This window comes from Oncorhynchus clarkii, chromosome 13, assembly GCF_045791955.1.
Source record: "Oncorhynchus clarkii lewisi isolate Uvic-CL-2024 chromosome 13, UVic_Ocla_1.0, whole genome shotgun sequence".
Taxonomy (NCBI): domain Eukaryota; kingdom Metazoa; phylum Chordata; class Actinopteri; order Salmoniformes; family Salmonidae; genus Oncorhynchus; species Oncorhynchus clarkii.
In genome coordinates this window covers 6,547,688-6,570,596 of record NC_092159.1, presented here as the reverse complement: position 1 = coordinate 6,570,596, position 22,909 = coordinate 6,547,688, and the positions used below count along the sequence as shown (strand labels likewise).

The following is a 22,909-nucleotide window of genomic DNA, read 5'->3' as shown; positions in this document are numbered from 1 at the left end:
TAGACAGTTTTAGTGTGTATAGACAGTTTTAGTGTGTATAGACAGTTTTAGTGTGTGTAGACAGTTTTAGTGTGTAGACAGTTTTAGTGTGTATAGACAGTTTTAGTGTGTATAGACAGTTTTAGTGTGTATAGACAGTTTTAGTGTGTAGACAGTTTTAGTGTGTATAGACAGTTTTAGTGTGTATAGACAGTTTTAGTGTGTAGACAGTTTTAGTGTGTATAGACAGTTTTAGTGTGTATAGACAGTTTTAGTGTGTGTAGACAGTTTTAGTGTGTATAGACAGTTTTAGTGTGTATAGACAGTTTTAGTGTGTGTAGACAGTTTTAGTGTGTGTAGACAGTTTTAGTGTGTATAGACAGTTTTAGTGTGTAGACAGTTTTAGTGTGTATAGACAGTTTTAGTGTGTATAGACAGTTTTAGTGTGTAGACAGTTTTAGTGTGTATAGACAGTTTTAGTGTGTATAGACAGTTTTAGTGTGTATAGACAGTTTTAGTGTGTATAGACAGTTTTAGTGTGTGTAGACAGTTTTAGTGTGTATAGACAGTTTTAGTGTGTAGACAGTTTTAGTGTGTATAGACAGTTTTAGTGTGTAGACAGTTTTAGTGTGTATAGACAGTTTTAGTGTGTATAGACAGTTTTAGTGTGTAGACAGTTTTAGTGTGTATAGACAGTTTTAGTGTGTATAGACAGTTTTAGTGTGTGTATAGACAGTTTTAGTGTGTATAGACAGTTTTAGTGTGTAGACAGTTTTAGTGTGTATAGACAGTTTTAGTGTTTATAGACAGTTTTAGTGTGTATAGACAGTTTTAGTGTGTATAGACAGTTTTAGTGTGTATAGACAGTTTTAGTGTGTATAGACAGTTTTAGTGTGTATAGACAGTTTTAGTGTGTATAGACAGTTTTAGTGTGTGTAGACAGTTTTAGTGTGTATAGACAGTTTTAGTGTGTGTATAGACAGTTTTAGTGTGTATAGACAGTTTTAGTGTGTATAGACAGTTTTAGTGTGTGTAGACAGTTTTAGTGTGTATAGACAGTTTTAGTGTGTATAGACAGTTTTAGTGTGTCTAGACAGTTTTAGTGTGTGTATAGACAGTTTTAGTGTGTATAGACAGTTTTAGTGTGTATAGACAGTTTTAGTGTGTATAGACAGTTTTAGTGTGTATAGACAGTTTTAGTGTGTATAGACAGTTTTAGTGTGTATAGACAGTTTTAGTGTGTATAGACAGTTTTAGTGTGTATAGACAGTTTTAGTGTGTATAGACAGTTTTAGTGTGTATAGACAGTTTTAGTGTGTATAGACAGTTTTAGTGTGTACAGACAGTTTTAGTGTGTGTATAGACAGTTTTAGTGTTTATAGACAGTTTAAGTGTGTATAGACAGTTTTAGTGTGTATAGACAGTTTTAGTGTGTATAGACAGTTTTAGTGTGTACAGACAGTTTTAGTGTGTATAGACAGTTTTAGTGTGTATAGACAGTTTTAGTGTGTATAGACAGTTTAAGTGTTTATAGACAGTTTTAGTGTGTATAGACAGTTTTAGTGTGTAGACAGTTTTAGTGTGTATAGACAGTTTTAGTGTATAGACAGTTTTAGTGTGTATAGACAGTTTTAGTGTGTATAGACAGTTTTAGTGTGTATAGACAGTTTAAGTGTGTATAGACAGTTTAAGTGTTTATAGACAGTTTTAGTGTGTATAGACAGTTTTAGTGTGTATAGACAGTTTTAGTGTGTATAGACAGTTTAAGTGTTTATAGACAGTTTTAGTGTGTATAGACAGTTTTAGTGTGTATAGACAGTTTTAGTGTGTATAGACAGTTTTAGTGTGTACAGACAGTTTAAGTGTGTATAGACAGTTTTAGTGTGTATAGACAGTTTTAGTGTGTATAGACAGTTTAAGTGTTTATAGACAGTTTTAGTGTGTATAGACAGTTTTAGTGTGTAGACAGTTTTAGTGTGTATAGACAGTTTTAGTGTGTATAGACAGTTTTAGTGTGTATAGACAGTTTTAGTGTGTATAGACAGTTTTAGTGTGTATAGACAGGCTTAGTGTGTATAGACAGTTTTAGTGTGTATAGACAGGTTTAGGGTGTATAGACAGTTTTAGTGTGTATAGACAGGTTTAGTGTGTATAGACAGTTTTAGTGTGTATAGACAGGTTTAGTGTGTATAGACAGTTTTAGTGTGTATAGACAGTTTTAGTGTGTATAGACAGTGTTAGTGTGTATAGACAGGTTTAGGGTGTATAGACAGTTTTAGTGTGTATAGACAGTTTTAGTGTGTATAGACAGGTTTAGTGTGTATAGACAGTTTTAGTGTGTATAGACAGTTTTAGTGTGTATAGACAGTTTTAGTGTGTATAGACAGTTTTAGTGTGTATAGACAGTTTTAGTGTGTATAGACAGTTTTAGTGTGTATAGACAGGTTTAGTGTGTATAGACAGTTTTAGTGTGTATAGACAGTTTTAGTGTGTACAGACAGTTTTAGTGTGTATAGACAGGTTTAGTGTGTATAGACAGTTTTAGTGTGTATAGACAGTTTTAGTGTGTATAGACAGGTTTAGTGTGTATAGACAGTTTTAGTGTGTATAGACAGTTTTAGTGTGTATAGACAGTTTTAGTGTGTATAGACAGTTTTAGTGTGTATAGACAGTTTTAGTGTGTATAGACAGTTTTAGTGTGTGTATAGACAGTTTTAGTGTTTATAGACAGTTTTAGTGTGTATAGACAGTTTTAGTGTGTGTAGACAGTTTTAGTGTGTATAGACAGTTTTAGTGTGTATAGACAGTTTTAGTGTGTGTATAGACAGTTTTAGTGTGTATAGACAGTTTTAGTGTGTATAGACAGTTTTAGTGTGTATAGACAGTTTTAGTGTGTATAGACAGTTTTAGTGTGTATAGACAGTTTTAGTGTCTATAGACAGTTTTAGTGTTTATAGACTGTTTTAGTGTGTATAGACAGTTTTAGTGTGTATAGACAGTTTTAGTGTTTATAGACAGTTTTAGTGTGTATAGACAGTTTTAGTGTGTATAGACAGTTTTAGTGTGTATAGACAGTTTTAGTGTGTATAGACAGTTTTAGTGTGTAGACAGTTTTAGTGTGTATAGACAGTTTTAGTGTGTGTATAGACAGTTTTAGTGTGTATAGACAGTTTTAGTGTGTATAGACAGTTTTAGTGTGTATAGACAGTTTTAGTGTGTATAGACAGTTTTAGTGTGTATAGACAGTTTTAGTGTTTATAGACTGTTTTAGTGTGTATAGACAGTTTTAGTGTGTATAGACAGTTTTAGTGTTTATAGACAGTTTTAGTGTGTATAGACAGTTTTAGTGTGTATAGACAGTTTTAGTGTGTATAGACAGTTTTAGTGTGTATAGACCATTTTAGTGTGTAGACAGTTTTAGTGTGTATAGACAGGTTTAGTGTGTATAGACAGTTTTAGTGTGTATAGACAGGTTTAGTGTGTATAGACAGTTTTAGTGTGTGTAGACAGTTTTAGTGTGTATAGACAGTTTTAGTGTGTATAGACAGTTTTAGTGTTTATAGACTGTTTTAGTGTGTATAGACAGTTTTAGTGTGTATAGACAGTTTTAGTGTTTATAGACAATTTTAGTGTGTATAGACAGTTTTAGTGTGTATAGACAGTTTTAGTGTGTATAGACAGTTTTAGTGTGTATAGACCGTTTTAGTGTGTAGACAGTTTTAGTGTGTATAGACAGTTTTAGTGTGTGTAGACAGTTTTAGTGTGTATAGACAGTTTTAGTGTGTATAGACAGTTTTAGTGTGTATAGACAGGTTTAGTGTGTATAAACAGTTTCTAGGCAGTTTTAGTGTGTATAGACAGTTTTAGTGTGTATAGACAGGTTTAGTGTGTGTAGACAGTTTTAGTGTGTATAGACAGTTTTAGTGTGTATAGACAGTTTTAGTGTGTATAGACAGGTTTAGTGTGTATAGACAGTTTTAGTGTGTATAGACAGTTTGGCAGTTCTCAGACGTCAGCTTGTGTTATGTTATACTAGGCTTTGGTATGTAGTTTTAAGATACATGTAAAGATAAGATAACATCTTAATATACGTTAGCTACTATGTTATGTTATGCAATAAGTTAGTATATGTTATTGTATGTGTCACTATACTGTATGTAAGGCACGTTCAGGTAGTTATGTTACGGATGTAGTACTATGTTCAGGTACTTATGTTATGTATGTTATGGATGTAGTACTATGTTCAGGTAGTTGTGTTATGGATGTAGTACTATGTTCAGGTAGTTGTGTTATGGATGTAGTACTATGTTCAGGTAGTTGTGTTATGGATGTTATGGATGTAGTACTATGTTCAGGTAGTTATGTTATGGATGTAGTACTATGTTCAGGTAGTTGTGTTATGGATGTAGTTCTATGTTCAGGTAGTTATGTTATGGATGTAGTACTATGTTCAGGTAGTTGTGTTATGGATGTAGTTCTATGTTCAGGTAGTTGTGTTATGGATGTTATGGATGTAGTACTATGTTCAGGTAGTTGTGTTATGGATGTTATGGATATAGTACTATGTTCAGGTAGTTGTGTTATGGATGTAGTACTATGTTCAGGTAGTTGTGTTATGGATGTAGTACTATGTTCAGGTAGTTGTGTTATGGATGTTATGGATGTAGTACTATGTTCAGGTAGTTGTGTTATGGATGTTATGGATGTAGTACTATGTTCAGGTAGTTGTGTTATGGATGTAGTTCTATGTTCAGGTAGTTGTGTTATGGATGTAGTTCTATGTTCAGGTTGTTGTGTTATGGATGTAGTACTATGTTCAGGTAGTTGTGTTATGGATCTAGTACTATGTTCAGGTAGTTGTGTTATGGATCTAGTACTATGTTCAGGTAGTTGTGTTATGGATGTTATGGATGTAGTACTATGTTCAGGTAGTTGTGTTATGGATGTAGTACTATGTTCACATAGTTGTGTTATGTATGTAGTTCTATGTTCAGGTAGTATTGTTATGGATGTTATGGATGTAGTTCTATGTTCAGGTAGTTGTGTTATGGATGTAGTACTATGTTCAGGTAGTTGTGTTATGGATGTAGTTCTATGTTCAGGTCGTTGTGTTATGGATGTAGTTCTATGTTCAGGTAGTTGTGTTATGGATGTAGTACTATGTTCAGGTAGTTGTGTTATGGATGTAGTTCTATGTTCAGGTAGTTGTGTTATGGATGTTATGGATGTAGTACTATGTTCAGGTAGTTGTGTTATGGATGTAGTTCTATGTTCAGGTAGTTGTGTTATGGATGTAGTACTATGTTCAGGTAGTTGTGTTATGGATGTTATGGATGTAGTACTATGTTCAGGTAGTTGTGTTATGGATGTAGTTCTATGTTCAGGTAGTTGTGTTATGGATGTAGTACTATGTTCAGGTAGTTGTGTTATGGATGTTATGGATGTAGTACTATGTTCAGGTAGTTGTGTTATGGATGTAGTTCTATGTTCAGGTAGTTGTGTTATGGATGTTATGGATGTAGTACTATGTTCAGGTAGTTGTGTTATGGATGTAGTTCTATGTTCAGGTAGTTGTGTTATGGATGTAGTACTATGTTCAGGTAGTTGTGTTATGGATGTAGTGCTATGTTCAGGTAGTTGTGTTATGGATGTAGTACTATGTTCAGGTAGTTGTGTTATGGATGTTATGGATGTAGTACTATGTTCAGGTAGTTGTGTTATGGATGTTATGGATGTAGTACTATGTTCAGGTAGTTGTGTTATGGATGTTATGGATGTAGTACTATGTTCAGGTAGTTATGTTATGGATGTAGTACTATGTTCAGGTAGTTGTGTTATGGATGTAGTTCTATGTTCAGGTAGTTGTGTTATGGATGTTATGGATGTAGTACTATGTTCAGGTAGTTGTGTTATGGATGTTATGGATGTAGTACTATGTTCAGGTAGTTGTGTTATGGATGTAGTTCTATGTTCAGGTAGTTGTGTTATGGATGTAGTTCTATGTTCAGGTAGTTGTGTTATGGATCTAGTACTATGTTCAGGTAGTTGTGTTATGGATCTAGTACTATGTTCAGGTAGTTGTGTTATGGATGTTATGGATGTAGTACTATGTTCAGGTAGTTATGTTATGGATGTAGTACTATGTTCAGGTAGTTGTGTTATGGATGTAGTACTATGTTCAGGTAGTTGTGTTATGGATGTAGTGCTATGTTCAGGTAGTTGTGTTATGGATGTAGTACTATGTTCAGGTAGTTGTGTTATGGATGTAGTACTATGTTCAGGTAGTTGTGTTATGGATGTTATGGATGTAGTACTATGTTCAGGTAGTTGTGTTATGGATGTTATGGATGTAGTACTATGTTCAGGTAGTTGTGTTATGGATGTAGTTCTATGTTCAGGTAGTTGTGTTATGGATGTAGTTCTATGTTCAGGTAGTTGTGTTATGGATGTTATGGAAGTAGTACTATGTTCAGGTAGTTGTGTTATGGATGTAGTGCTATGTTCAGGTAGTTGTGTTATGGATATAGTACTATGTTCATGTAGTTGTGTTATGGATCTAGTACTATGTTCAGGTAGTTGTGCTATGGATGTTATGGATATAGTACTATGTTCAGGTATTTGTGTTATGGATCTAGTACTATGTTCAGGTAGTTGTGTTATGGATCTAGTACTATGTTCAGGTAGTTGTGTTATGGATGTTATGGATGTAGTACTATGTTCAGGTAGTTGTGTTATGGATGTAGTACTATGTTCACGTTGTTGTGTTATGTATGTAGTTCTATGTTCAGGTAGTATTGTTATGGATGTTATGGATGTAGTTCTATGTTCAGGTAGTTGTGTTATGGATGTAGTACTATGTTCAGGTAGTTGTGTTATGGATGTAGTACTATGTTCAGGTAGTTGTGTTATGGATGTAGTTCTATGTTCAGGTAGTTGTGTTATGGATGTAGTTCTATGTTCAGGTAGTTGTGTTATGGATGTAGTTCTATGTTCAGGTAGTTGTGTTATGGATGTAGTACTATGTTCAGGTAGTTGTGTTATGGATGTAGTTCTATGTTCAGGTAGTTGTGTTATGGATGTTATGGATGTAGTTCTATGTTCAGGTAGTTGTGTTATGGATGTTATGGATGTAGTTCTATGTTCAGGTAGTTGTGTTATGGATGTTATGGATGTAGTTCTATGTTCAGGTAGTTGTGTTATGGATGTTATGGATGTAGTACTATGTTCAGGTAGTTGTGTTATGGATGTAGTTCTATGTTCAGGTAGTTGTGTTATGGATGTAGTACTATGTTCAGGTAGTTGTGTTATGGATGTAGTTCTATGTTCAGGTAGTTGTGTTATGGATGTAGTTCTATGTTCAGGTAGTTGTGTTATGGATGTTATGGATGTAGTACTATGTTCAGGTAGATGTGTTATGGATGTAGTTCTATGTTCAGGTAGTTGTGTTATGGATGTAGTACTATGTTCAGGTAGTTGTGTTATGGATGTAGTTCTATGTTCAGGTAGTTGTGTTATGGATGTAGTACTATGTTCAGGTAGTTGTGTTATGGATGTAGTTCTATGTTCAGGTAGTTGTGTTATGGATGTAGTTCTATGTTCAGGTAGTTGTGTTATGGATGTAGTACTATGTTTAGGTAGTTGTGTTATGGATGTTATGGATGTAGTACTATGTTCAGGTAGTTGTGTTATGGATGTAGTTCTATGTTCAGGTAGTTGTGTTATGGATGTAGTACTATGTTCAGGTAGTTGTGTTATGGATGTAGTTCTATGTTCAGGTAGTATTGTTATGGGTGTTATGGATGTAGTACTATGTTCAGGTAGTTGTGTTATGGATGTAGTACTATGTTCTTGTAGTTGTGTTATGGATGTAGTAGTATGTTCAGGTAGTTGTGTTATGGATGTTATGGATGTAGTTCTATGTTCAGGTAGTTGTGTTATGGATGTAGTACTATGTTCAGGTAGTTGTGTTATGGATGTAGTACTATGTTCAGGTAGTTGTGATATGGATGTTATGGATGTAGTACTATGTTCAGGTAGTTGTGTTATGGATGTAGTACTATGTTCAGGTAGTTGTGTTATGGATGTAGTTCTATGTTCAGGTAGTTATGTTATGGATGTAGTTCTATGTTCAGGTAGTTGTGTTATGGATGTAGTACTATGTTCAGGTAGTTGTGTTATGGATGTTATGGATGTAGTACTATGTTCAGGTAGTTGTGTTATGGATGTTATGGATGTAGTTCTATGTTCAGGTAGTTGTGTTATGGATGTAGTACTATGTTCAGGTAGTTGTGATATGGATGTTATGGATGTAGTTCTATGTTCAGGTAGTTGTGTTATGGATGTAGTTCTATGTTCAGGTAGTATTGTTATGGGTGTTATGGATGTAGTACTATGTTCAGGTAGTTGTGTTATGGATGTAGTACTATGTTCTTGTAGTTGTGTTATGGATGTAGTAGTATGTTCAGGTAGTTGTGTTATGGATGTTATGGATGTAGTTCTATGTTCAGGTAGTTGTGTTATGGATGTAGTACTATGTTCAGGTAGTTGTGTTATGGATGTAGTACTATGTTCAGGTAGTTGTGATATGGATGTTATGGATGTAGTACTATGTTCAGGTAGTTGTGTTATGGATGTAGTTCTATGTTCAGGTAGTTATGTTATGGATGTAGTTCTATGTTCAGGTAGTTGTGTTATGGATGTAGTACTATGTTCAGGTAGTTGTGTTATGGATGTTATGGATGTAGTACTATGTTCAGGTAGTTGTGTTATGGATGTTATGGATGTAGTTCTATGTTCAGGTAGTTGTGTTATGGATGTAGTACTATGTTCAGGTAGTTGTGATATGGATGTTATGGATGTAGTTCTATGTTCAGGTAGTTGTGTTATGGATGTAGTACTATGTTCAGGTAGTTGTGTTATGGATGTAGTACTATGTTCAGGTAGTTGTGTTATGGATGTAGTTCAATGTTCAGGTAGTATTGTTATGGATGTTATGGATGTAGTACTATGTTCAGGTAGTTGTGTTATGGATCTAGTGCTATGTTCAGGTAGTTTTGTTATGGATCTAGTACTATGTTCAGGTAGTTGTGTTATGGATGTTATGGATGTAGTACTATGTTCAGGTAGTTGTGTTATGGATGTAGTACTTTGTTCAGGGTATGTTCTGTTATTTATTACTGTCAGAATATCACTGTTTCCAGGAAGCAACACAGTAACAGGACTGACACTAGTTGGCTATCTTCAGGGTCCCTCCATGAGTCAGATCTGGCTTCAATACTACTAGATGTAATTAAAAACACTTTATCTGGGCTTGATTGAGTTTGCCTGGCGTTATTGAACCAATAGGATAGTGGCTACAGTACAAACCCTGCCCATACGGCACTTCAGACAGGCTAGAAATGAAAGGATCTGAAATGTTTTAAATAGTATTTGAACCCAGGTCTGATATGAGTACAGATTTCTCTCCTCTGCTCTCTACCTCTTAGACTAGACTGATGAAAGAGAGAGTGACAGAGAGAGAGGGGGGAGGGGTGAAGACCAGGGGGATAGAGAGAGAGAGAGAGAGAGAGAGAGGGGGGAGGGGTGAAGACCAGGGGGATAGAGAGATAGGGGGGAGGGGTGAAGACCAGGGGGATAGAGAGAGAGAGGGGGGAGGGGTGAAGACCAGGGGGATAGAGAGAGAGAGGGGGAGGGGTGAAGACCAGGGGGATAGAGAGAGAGAGGTGGGGAGGGGTGAAGACCAGGGGGATAGAGAGAGAGAGGGGGAGGGGTGAAGACCAGGGGGATAGAGACGGGGAGGGGTGAAGAGAGGGGTGATAGAGAGAGAGAGAGAGGGGGAGGGGGAGAGAGGGGGAGAGAGAGAGAGGGGGGAGCGGGAGAGAGAGGGGGAGGGGGAGAGAGCGAGAGAGAGGGGAGGGGGAGAGAGAAGGGGAGGGGGAGAGAACGAGAGAGGGTGGGAGAGAGAGAGATGGGGAGGGGGAGAGAGCAAGAGAGGGTGGGAGAGAGAGAGATGGGGAGGGGGAGAGAGCAAGAGAGGGTGGGAGAGAGAGAGATGGGGAGGGGGAGAGAGGGGGAGAGAGAGAGATGGGGAGGGGGAGAGAGAGAGGGGGAGAGAGAGAGAGATGGGGAGGGGGAGAGAGAGAGGGGGAGAGAGAGAGAGATGGGGAGGGGGAGAGAGAGAGGGGGAGAGAGAGAGAGATGGGGAGGGGGAGAGAGAGAGGGGGAGAGAGAGCTGAACCAAAAAAGGGTTCTTCATAGGGTTCTCCTATGGGGACAGTCAAAGAACCCATTTTGGTTCAAGATAGCACCTTTTTTTTTAAGTGTGTAGTCAGTTGAACAACTAAACGCATTCAACAGAAATGTGTCTTCAGTGTTTAACTCAACCCCTATGAATCAGAGAGGTGCGGAGAGCTGCCTTAATCTACATCCACGTCTCGGGGAGGGACAGAGAGGGTGGCAGAGAGGGAGAGAGAGAGGAGGTCAAGAGAGATGGAAAAAGGAGAGACAGACAGACAGACAGACAGACAGACAGACAGACAGACAGAAAAACAGGCAGACAGACAGACAGACAGAAAAACATTTTGAATGAGAGAGAAAGAGAGAGAGAGAGAGAGAGAGAGAGAGAGAGAGAGAGAGAGAGAGAGAGAGAGAGAGAGATAGAGTGGGATGAAGAGAGGGATGAACTCAGACACTGTGTCAATTGTTGAAGGGAGGTAGTCTATATCACTTCATAAAGACCCTCTGTGTGTGTGAGGACTGCTGTCTAACCACAGTCTTATAGTCATGATCTCACACACACACACACACACACACACACACACACACACACACACACACACACACACACACACACACACACACACACACACACACACACACACACACACACACACACAGCGTCCCGGGTTCTGCAAAACTAGAACTATACACACTTAACAACACATCAGAACAACCAACTCGAGCACACAGCCATGCAATCTCCGTAGACAAACATTGGTAGGCCTTACTGAAGAGCTCAGTGACTTTCAACGTGGCACCGTCATAGGATGCGTATAATGTCTGCCCTGCTAGAGCTGTCCCGGTCAACTGTAAGTGCTGTTATTGTGAAGTGGAAACATCTAGGAGCAACAACGGCTCAGTCGCAAAGTGGTAGGCCATACAAGCTCGCAGAACGGGACTGCCGAGTGCTGAAGTGCGTAAAAATCATCTGTCCTCGGTTGTGTCAACACTCACTACCAGGTTTCAAACTGCCTCTGTAAGCAACATCAGCACAAAAACTGTTCGTCAGGAGCTTCATGAAATTAGTTTCTATGGCTGAGCAGCTGCACACAAGCGTAAGATCACCATGTGCAATGCCAAGCATTGGCAGGAGTGGTGTGAAGCTTGCCGTCATTGGACTCTGGAGCAGTGGAAATGCGTTCTCTTGGGTGTTGAATCACACATCACCATTTGGCCGTCCGACGGACTAATCTGGGTTTGGCGGATGCCAGGAGAACGCTACCTGCCCCAATGCATAATTCCAACTGTAAAGTTTGGTGAAGGAGGAATAATGGTCTGGGGCTGTTTAAGGGTCGGGCCCCTTAGTTCCAGTGAACGGATATCTTAACGCTAAAGCATGCAATGTCATTCTAGATGATTCTGTGCTTCCAACTTTGTGGCAACAATTTGGGGAAGGCCCTTTCCTGTTTCAGCATGACAATGCCCCCATGCACAAAGTGAGGTCCATACAGAAATGGTTCGTCGATCAGTGTGGAAGAACTTGACTGGCATGCACAGAGCTCTGACCTCAACCAGATTTGAACACTTTTGGGATGAATTGGAACGCTGACTGAGAGCCAGGCCTAATCTCCCAACATCAGTGCCCAACCTCACTAATGCTCTTGTGGCTGAATGGAAGCAAGTCCCCTCAGCAATGTTACAACATCTAGTGGAAAGCCTTCCCAGAACAGTGGAGGCTGTTAAAGCAGCAATGTTCCAACATCTAGTGGAAAGCCTTCCCAGAGGAGTGGAGGCTGTTATAGCAGCAATGTTCCAACATCTAGTGGAAAGCCTTCCCAGGAGAGTGGAGGCTGTTATAGCAGCAATGTTCCAACATCTAGTGGAAAGCCTTCCCAGAACAGTGGAGGATGTTATAGCAGCAATGTTCCAACATCTAGTGGAAAGCCTTCCCAGGAGAGTGGAGGCTGTTATAGCAGCAATGTTCCAACATCTAGTGGAAAGCCTTCCCAGAAGAGTGGAGGCTGTTATAGCAGCAATGTTCCAACATCTAGTGGAAAGCCTTCCCAGAACAGTGGAGGCTGTTATAGCAGCAAAGGGGAACCACCTTCATATTGATGCTCATGATTTTGGAATGAAATGAGATATTCGACAAGCAGGTGTCCACACACTTTTGGTCACGTAGTGTAACTACTTGACACAATAAAAATGATGAATTAACCAAATAACAGAGCAAACTGGAATGCTATTTGGCCTTAAACAGAGAGTACACAGTAGCCGAATACCTGACCACTGTGACTGACTCAAAATGAAGGAAATCTTTGCCTCTGTAGAGACTCAGTGAGCATAGCCTTGCTGTTGAGAAGGCTGCCGTGGGAAGACAGGCCACTGCCCACAAAATGAGGTGGAAACTGAGCTGCACTTCCTAACCTCCTGCCAAATGTATGACCATATTAGAGACACATACTTCCCTCAGATTCAACAGACCCACAAAGAATTTGAAAACAAATCCAATTTTGGCAAACTCCCATATCTACTGGGTGAAATACCACAGTGTGCCATCACAGCAGCAAGATGTGACCTGTTGCCACAAGAAAAGGGCAACCAGTGAAGAACAAACACCATTGAAAATACAACCTATATTTATGTTTATTTATTTTCTCTTTTGTACTTCAACTATTTGCACATCGTTACAGCACAATGTATATAGACATAATATGACATTTGAAATGTCTTTATGACTTTGTAACTTTTGTGAGTGTAATGCTTCATGTTCATATCTGATTGTTTTTGTTTATTATCTATTTCACTTGCTTTGGGAATGTTAACATGTTTTCCATGCCAATAAAGCCCTAAGATAAGAGTAAAACAGAAAGGAGCAAAAGAGAGATAAGGGTGAAAAATAAGGGGGAGTGTAAACCAGGGAGAAAGGGGCGGGATCTAACAGAAAGGGGCGGGCTCTAACAGAAAGAAAAAGGGGCGGGCTCTAACAGAAAGAGAAAGGGGCGGGCTCTAACAGAAAGAGAAAGGGAGAGCAGAAAATAGTAGTTTTTCCAACCACGAGGCGACACAGAGAGTTGTCTCGCCAAAGGAGAGGGAAAATGTCATTGTCTTTTTCTCCTGTTCATGTTCTCACCACTTATCATACGGAATAAAAACCTTGTTAAACTGGGATTTTCTTCAATCTGAATTCAGTAAAACAGATTTAATCTTTGACTGATTCTTCTTGTGGGACTAGTTTTATTAGGATCCTACTAGTTGTCATAATACCAGTCTGTCTCTGAGATGGGGTCCAGAACTCTTCTACTTGTTCTGGGTGAGTCTAACGTTCTATATCTTTGGAACTTGACTATCTGTGTGTGTGTGTGTGTGTGTGTGTGTGTGTGTGTGTGTGTGTGTGTGTGTGTGTGTGTGTGTGTGTGTGTGTGTGTGTGTGTGTGTGTGTATGTGTATGTGTGTGTGTGTGTGTGTGTGTGTGTGTGTGTGAGAGAGCAACAAATAGAGAGAGGTGGTATAATAATTCAACGTCAGTAACCGAATATTCCAACCATGGATGTGAATGTTACAACCCTCTCAGACATGTATAAACTACATTATAGACAGTTTTAGTGTGTATAGACAGTTTTAGTGTGTAAAGATAGTTGTAGTGTGTATAGACAGTTTTAGTGTGTATAGACAGTTTTAGTGTGTATAGACAGTTTTAGTGTGTATAGACAGGTTTAGTGTGTATAGACAGTTTTAGTGTTTATATACAGTTTTAGTGTGTATAGACAGTTTTAGTGTGTATAGACAGATTGGCAGTTCTCAGGGGTCAGCATGTTTTATATTATACTATACTTATACTTTGTTATGTTGTTTTATGTGTTCAGGTTAAGATAATATCTTAATATATGTTAGCTACTATGTTGTGTTATGGATGTAGTACTTTGTTCAGGGTATGTTCTGTTATTTATTACTGTCAGAATATCACTGTTTCCAGGAAGCAACACAGTGGCACCTTTGACACTCGTGGGCTATCTGGAGAATCCCTGAATGAGTCAGAGCTGGGTTCAAATACTACTCAATATCATTGCAAATAGTTCATCTGGACCAAAAGAATAGTGGATAAAGCCCATATGGCACTTCTGACAGGCTAGAAATGGAAGGATCTGAAATGTTTTAAATACTATTTGAACCCAGGCCTGAAACTAGTACAGATTTAGCTACTTCTACTGTCTACTTCTTAGTCTAGAGACTGAGAGAGAGAGAGAGAGAGCGAGAGAGAGAGAGAGAGAGAGAGAGAGAGAAAGAGAGGGAGAGAGAGAGAGAGAGAGAGGCGGGGAGGGAGATACTGACAAAAACATGAGAATTAAAAATGGAGAATGAGAAGGGCAGGGAGAGAATGAGTGGCAGAGAGTAAGATAGGAGAGACAATAAAGAGACAGAAGGGGAAAAGGAAAGACAGACAGACAGACAGACAGACAGACAGACTAGAAAATGAGAGAGACATAGAGAGAAAGACAGAGAGAGAGAGACAGAGAGAAGAGAGAGAGAGAGAGAAGGAGGGAGGAAGAGAGAGATTAACTCTAGCACTGTGTCTATAGTTGAAGGGAGGTAGTTACCTTCAAGTAGGGGGGGGGGTTCTACTAAGCTAACATCATGGAATTGTTTTAAGATGGTCATACCAAGGTGATTTAGCCATTTGTTAGGACCCCTTTATTTAAAAACATATACAGAAATGATTTGATGAAATGAAATGTGGCCTTAATGCCATTAGCCAATAGAAACACAGTGAATAATAGATTCATACATGGAACAACAAATAACCCCCCCAAAAAACCTAAAGGAAGTTTGTTCTGAAGAGTTTGTCCTATATCTGAGAGATATAAGAAAGATCAGGACACTATTTAACCCTTTATTTTAGGCCCTAAACTACATCCATACAGCCCTTTTCCCTCAGAACGGCCTCAATTTATCGGGGAAAAGACTCTTCAACGTTTCCAAAGTGTTCCGCAGGGATGCTGGCCCATGTTGCCTCCAATGCTTTCCACAGTTGTGTCAAGTTGTCTGGATGTCCTTTGGGTGGTGGATCATTCTTGACACACATGGAAAACTGTTGAGCGTGAAAAGCCCAGCAGCGTTACAGTTTTTGACAGAAATCAGAGTGCCTGGCACCTACTACCATACCACACTCAAAGGCACCTAAATCTTTCCCGTTCACCCTCTGAGTGGCAAACATTCACAATCCATGTCTCAATTCTCTCAAGGCTTAAAAATGCTTGGAAAGAGCACCTTCAGACGAGTCTTGTGAGGCTTGTGGTTGTCGTAGCGCTAATCAATCAACCAACATGTACATGTTCGTGCGAGTCCCATCTTTCCATAGTGGGGTCATGTTTTTTTGTAGCCCAAAGTGTTCAGAGGCTACATACGGAAGATGGCAGAGTGGAGGTACCGGCTCCAGACGAGTCCCGTGGCGCTTGTGGTGGTCGTAGAGCTAAATGGAGAAGAGCCTAGTAGTTTGTAGGTCAAACCGTTCAGATATTACAGCGTGTGTGTGTGTGTGTGTGTCTGTGTGTGTGTGCGTGTGTCTGTGTGTGTGTCATAAAAACCCTCTGTGTGTGAGGCCTGCTGTCTAACCACAATCTGGGCTTCTCTCATGTCTTCTCTCCTACTTCAGTTGAGTCTAGTTTTATACCTTAAATACTTCCCTCCAGCATATTTGGAACAACACTGAGAGAAGAAGAATATTAAATCCCACATAGGCTTGTTGATAGGCTCCCCCTTGTGGGAAATAAATGACAGTGTGATTTCAGAAAGAATGCAGCACCTCAGCTCCTCTTGTCATTGACATACATCAGCCTCGTTAATAATCATTATATCAATCATCATCATCATCATCATCATCATTGTCCTACTACTATTACTACTACTACTACTACTACTGCTACTACTGCTGATAGTACTACTACTACTACTAAAACTACTAATACTACAACTACTGCTACTCCTCTACTACTACCACTACTACTACCAATACTACTACTACTACAATTATTACTATTGCTACTACTGCAATTGTTACCACTACTCCTGCTAGCACTACTACTACTACTACTACTATTATTCTATACTACTAACATTCACTCCCAGTCATTCTGAATGCGGATTCTGGTCGTTTCTTAAATAGTGGCGCAAGGAGTTCTGGGATATTAGAATCCTTTAGTTTTGACCTGTATTTTCTGAATCCAGGCATGGGTCTAGTTTAGGACAGTGTCATAATTACATGAAGAAGCATTCAAATGAAATACAAAATGAATTGGACCAGCACCATTGCTGGATTCTACAAGATTATCATTGAAAACGTGACCAGCGATCAGGACATCAAGTGGCTGTAGATCATTTGAAAAACGTTTAAATAAGCGCTATGTGTTCGGTGAGTACCGGTGGTTAGTTGCAATTCACTATGATTGTGTTGCATTTTTACTTTGATGGCAAACTTTCTGTACTGCTAACATTCACTTCCAGTCCTTTTTGCTCCGGTGCTGGTCCAATGAATGTGTTCATTTTCGACAGCGCCGCATGGGATTATTACGTTGTCATAACCTGTATTTCTTCCACCTACAGTAGGCATGGGTACACTCATAATGCTGCCAGTCCCCGCCATTATGTCATCATTGACTTCCATTCTATACATTCTAGTTCTAAGGTCAATACTCCCCAAAGGCAGCCTGAAAAGTAGATTAATTTGTAGCTAGATTTTAAGTTTCTGGATGGTTCTGAAAACTTGCTAAATATTAAACAAAGTCACTTTTATTGACAAAACTGGTCTGATACAAAAGTATTGATGTTTCTATCAAAGTAAACTGGTCTGATCTGATACAAAAGTATTGATGTTTCTATCAGAGTAAAAAATATCATGTGATTGATGACATTTGAAGCTTTGGACGTCACAACAACCGTCAAAGACAGTACAGTGTGAAGGCTGAAACTGACAGTACAGTGTGGAGGCTGAAACTGACAGTACAGTGTGAAGGCTGAAACTGACAGTACAGTGTGGAGGCTGAAACTGACAGTACAGTGTGAAGGCTGAAACTGACAGTACAGTGTGGAGGCTGAAACTGACAGTACAGTGTGGAGGCTGAAACTGACAGCACAGTGTGGAGGCTGAAACTGACAGCACAGTGTGGAGGCTGAAACTGACAGCACAGTGTGGAGGCTGAAACTGACAGCACAGTGTGGAGGCTGAAACTGACAGTACAGTGTGGAGGCTGAAACTGACAGTACAGTGTGGAGACTGAAACTGACAGTACAGTGTGGAGGCTGAAACTGACAGTACAGTGTGAAGGCTGAAACTGACAGTACAGTGTGGAGGCTGAAACTGACAGTACAGTGTGAAGGCTGAAACTGACAGTACAGTGTGGAGGCTGAAACTGACAGTACAGTGTGGAGGCTGAAACTGACAGCACAGTGTGGAGGCTGAAACTGACAGCACAGTGTGGAGGCTGAAACTGACAGTACAGTGTGGAGGCTGAAACTGACAGTACAGTGTGGAGGCTGAAACTGACAGTACAGTGTGGAGGCTGAAACTGACATTACAGTGTGGAGGCTGAAACTGACAGTACAGTGTGGAGGCTGAAACTGACAGCACAGTGTGAAGGCTGAAACTGACAGTACAGTGTGGAGGCTGAAACTGACAGTACAGTGTGAAGGCTGAAACTGACCGTACAGTGTGGAGGCAGAAACTGCTTCTCCAATAGAAATCCCTGATCACACTTACAGGATTAGAAATCGTGACTAGGACAGTACAGTGTGGAGACAGAAACTGCTTCTCCAATAGAAATAAAAGTAATGATGAATCATTTTGAATCATTTTTAACTTCTCTCATTGACTTCTCAAACCCCAAACTGCCCTGATCTGCTTGGTCTATTATGCAAGCGTTCCGTATTGGGCATCTGGGTTAAGACTGCTGGACAGTGAGCGCCGACCTCTGCTGTACGCTTCTTGTTTTTATCTAGTTTTATCTAGAAAGATCGCTCAGGGCGTAGAACCACACAGGAATCTATCTTGAAATCACAGCACACCACTATTGATTGGGCTCGCTAGTGGCACAGCGGTCTAAGGCACTGCATCTCAGTGCTAGAGGCGTCACTACAGACACCCTGGTTTGACCAGGCTGTTTCACAACTGGCCGTGATTGAGAGTCCCATAGGGCGGAGCACAATTTGCCCCAAAGGCTTCAGAAAGCCTCCCATTGGTAGTTGTTTGGTTAAGTAATACCCTCCCACCCTCTGTCTGTCTGTCTGTCTGTCTGTCTGGCTGTCTGTGTCGCTCTCTCTCTCACTCTCTGTCTCTCAATTCAATTCAATTCAAGGGCTTTATTGGCATTGGAAACACGTGTTTTTGATAATTAGTGGGTATCGGCCTAATTCTGCTCTGCATGCATTATTTGGTGTTCTACGTTGTACACGGAGGATATTTTTGCAGAATTCTGTGTGCAGAGTCTCAATTTGGTGTTTGTCCCATTTTGTGAAGTCTTGGTTGGTGAGCGGACCCCAGACCTCACAACCATAAAGGGCAATGGGCTCTATGACTGATTCAAGTATTTTTTGCCAAATCCTAATTGGCATGTTGAAATTTATGTTCCTTTTGATGGCATAGAATGCCCTTCTTGTCTGTGTCTGAATCTCCCTCCTGTCTGTCTGTGTCGCTCTCTCTCTCACTCTCTGTCTCTCTATGCCTCTCTCTCCCTTTCTCTCTCTTCGCAGGTCTTCATTTCACTCTACTGGGGAACATAGAGGCCAGAGATTGCGGCCTGGGCTTCATTGCCAAAGGGAGTCAACAATGTGTTGATATAGATGAGTGTAAAGAGTGGGACAGTACTCCACCCTGTGGAAGTAATGCCACATGTTACAACACACGGGGAAGCTTCTACTGTCAGTGTCAGCATGGGTTCAGATCCACAACATCTTTGAAGTTTACTCCTTTCGCTGGGGAGTGTAAGGGTGAGTATTCAATTGTCTGAGTGTGTGTGTGTGTGTGTGTGTGTGTGTGTGTGTGTGTGTGTGTGTGAATGCTACATGTCAAGGGAATTAAACATTGCTTTGGCTCCTATCTCCTTATTTCCTCTGTTCAGGAAGTTGTCCAATAGAAAAGTGTTTTTGTTGCAAAACAATTTTTTTGAACACATATTTCCTTCTCTCTTCAGATCTCAATGAGTGCCTGGAGAACCAACCGGTTTGTGGCAGCAACACCATTTGCCTCAACACCATCGGGAGCTTCAACTGCCAATGTCAACCTGGGTTCAGAGTCTCTACTTACGCTGAACACTGTGCAGGTGAGTCCAAAAATAGAGCATAAATGTGTGTGTGTGTGCATGTGTGTGTGTGTGTGTGTGTGTGTGTGTGTGTGTGTGTGTGTGTGTGTGTCCACTGCAGATGAGGATGAGTGTGTGTGGGTTCCCCCGGTGTGCGGCGGTATGGGCATGTGCACAAACACACCTGGCCAATAAACCTGCACCTGTCCGTCAGGGCTCAGTAACCACGGCAACAACACTGCCCCCTGCACAGGTGAGGTGACCGAGGCCATGCTAGCTCTGACCTCTTACCTATGAAATCTAACGTCTGACCTTCGACCCCGTGACCCTCACTCTTTGAAGACACCTGTCAGATCTCACAACGCCTGGAAAACATGTTTAACACATCAGTTAACCCCGTCACAGGATATAGCAGCAACATTATGTCTGGATAGATGTTTAACCCATCAGTTAACCTCGTCACAGGATATAGCAGCAACATTATGGCTGGATAGATGTTTAACCCATCAGTTAACATCGTCACAGGATATAGCAGCAATGTTATGTCTGGATAGATGTTTAACCCATCAGTTAACCTCGTCACAGGATATAGCAGCAATATTATGTCTGGATAGATGTTTAACCTCGTCACAGGATATAGCAGCAACATTATGTCTGGATAGATGTTTAACCTCGTCACAGGATATAGCAGCAACATTATGTCTGGATAGATGTTTAACCTCGTCACAGGATATAGCAGCAACATTATGTCTGGATAGATGTTTAACACATCAGTTAACCTCGTCACAGGATATAGCAGCAACATTATGTCTGGATAGATGTTTAACACATCAGTTAACCCCGACACAGGATATAGCAGCAATATTATGTCTGGATAGATGTTTAACCCCGTCACAGGATATAGCAGCAACATTATGTCTGGATAGATGTTTAACCCATCAGTTAACCCTGTCACAGGATATAGCAGCAACATTATGTCTGGATAGATGTTTAACACATCAGTTAACCTCGTAACAGGATATAGCAGCAACATTATGTCTGGATAGATGTTTAACCCCGACACAGGATATAGCAGCAATATTATGTCTGGATAGATGTTTAACCCCGTCACAGGATATAGCAGCAACATTATGCCTGGATAGATGTTTAACCCATCAGTTAACCCCGACACAGGATATAGCAGCAACATTATGTCTGGATAGATGTTTAACCCATCAGTTAACCTCGTCACAGGATATAGCAGCAACATTATGTCTGGATAGATGTTTAACCCATCAGTTAACCTCGTCACAGGATATAGCAGCAACATAATGTCTGGATAGATGTTTAACCCATCAGTTAACCCCGTCACAGGATATAGCAGCAATATGATGTCTGGATAGATGTTTAACCTCGTCACAGGATATAGCAGCAACATTATGCCTGGATAGATGTTTAACCCATCAGTTAACCTCGTCATAGGATATAGCAGCAATATTATGTCTGGATAGATGTTTAACCCATCAGTTAACCCCGTCACAGGATATAGCAGCAACATTATGCCTGGATAGATGTTTAACACATCAGTTAACCCCGTCACAGGATATAGCAGCAACATTATGTCTGGATAGATGTTTAACCCCGTCACATTATATAGCAGCAACATTATGTCTGGATAGATGTTTAACACATCAGTTAACCTCGTCACAGGATATAGCAGCAACATTATGTCTGGATAGATGTTTAACCCCGTCACAGGATATAGCAGCAACATTATGTCTGGATAGATGTTTAACACATCAGTTAACCTCGTCACAGGATATAGCAGCAACATTATGTCTGGATAGATGTTTAACCCCGTCACAGGATATAGCAGCAACATTATGTCTGGATAGATGTTTAACACATCAGTTAACCTCGTCACAGGATATAGCAGCAACATTATGTCTGGATAGATGTTTAACCCCGTCACAGGATATAGCAGCAACATTATGTCTGGATAGATGTTTAACCTCGTCACAGGATATAGCAGCAACATTATGTCTGGATAGATGTTTAACCCCATCACAGGATATAGCAGCAATATTATGTCTGGATAGATGTTTAACACATCAGTTAACCCCGTCACAGGATATAGCAGCAACATTATGCCTGGATAGATGTTTAACCCATCAGTTAACCCCGTCACAGGATATAGCAGCAACATTATGTCTGGATAGATGTTTAACCCATCAGTTAACCCCGTCACAGGATATAGCAGCAACATTATGTCTGGATAGATGTTTAACACATCAGTAACCCCGTCACAGGATATAGCAGCAACATTATGTCTGGATAGATGTTTAACCCATCAGTTAACCCTGACACAGGATATAGCAGCAATATTATGTCTGGATAGATGTTTAACCTCGTCACAGGATATAGCAGCAACATTATGTCTGGATAGATGTTTAACCCCGTCACAGGATATAGCAGCAATATGATGTCTGGATAGATGTTTAACCTCGTCACAGGATATAGCAGCAACATTATGTCTGGATAGATGTTTAACCTCGTCACAGGATATAGCAGCAATATTATGTCTGGATAGATGTTTAACCCATCAGTTAACCCTGTCACAGGATATAGCAGCAACATTATGTCTGGATAGATGTTTAACCCATCAGTTAACCCTGTCACAGGATATAGCAGCAATATTATGTCTGGATAGATGTTTAACCCTGTCACAGGATATAGCAGCAACATTATGTCTGGATAGATGTTTAAACCATCAGTTAACCTCGTCACAGGATATAGCAGCAACATTATGTCTGGATAGATGTTTAACCCATCAGTTAACCCCGTCACAGGATATAGCAGCAACATTATGTCTGGATAGATGTTTAAACCATCAGTTAACCTCGTCACAGGATATAGCAGCAATATTATGTCTGGATAGATGTTTAACACATCAGGATATAGCAGCAACATTATGTCTGGATAGATGTTTAACCTCGTCACAGGATATAGCAGCAATTTGATGCCTGGATAGATGTTTAACCCTGTCACAGGATATAGCAGCAACATTATGTCTGGATAGATGTTTAACACATCAGTTAACCCCGTCACAGGATATAGCAGCAACATTATGTCTGGATAGATGTTTAACACATCAGTTAACCTCGTCACAGGATATAGCATCAACATTATGTCTGGATAGATGTTTAACCCATCAGTTAACCCCGTCACAGGATATAGCAGCAACATTATGTCTGGATAGATGTTTAACCCATCAGTTAACCCTGTCACAGGATATAGCAGCAACATTATGTCTGGATAGATGTTTAACCCATCAGTTAACCTCGTCATAGGATATAGCATCAACATTATGTCTGGATAGATGTTTAAACCATCAGTTAACCTCGTCACAGGATATAGCAGCAACATTATGTCTGGATAGATGT

At 40.0% G+C, this 22,909-nt stretch overlaps 1 protein-coding gene across 6 annotated transcripts in view; it reads left to right on the top strand.

The window, feature by feature from the left end:
- Positions 1 to 22,909, top strand: part of LOC139423643 (adhesion G protein-coupled receptor E5-like) — a 58,146-nt gene that overhangs the window by 1,462 nt on the left and 33,775 nt on the right. For 4 of the 6 annotated variants that reach the window (XR_011635862.1, XR_011635865.1, XR_011635863.1 and 1 more), the window contains exons 1-3: positions 13,212 to 13,510; positions 18,940 to 19,176; positions 19,380 to 19,508. Coding sequence is in view for 2 of the 6 variants with exons in the window: in XM_071175235.1 (XP_071031336.1) it covers positions 13,480 to 13,510; positions 18,940 to 19,176; positions 19,380 to 19,508 (397 nt within the window). In the remaining 4 variants the exon portion in view is untranslated. Of the gene's footprint in view, positions 1 to 13,211; positions 13,511 to 18,939; positions 19,177 to 19,379; positions 19,509 to 22,909 lie in introns of those variants that run through there. The other 2 variants (XR_011635864.1, XM_071175236.1) reach the window with 1 other exon arrangement.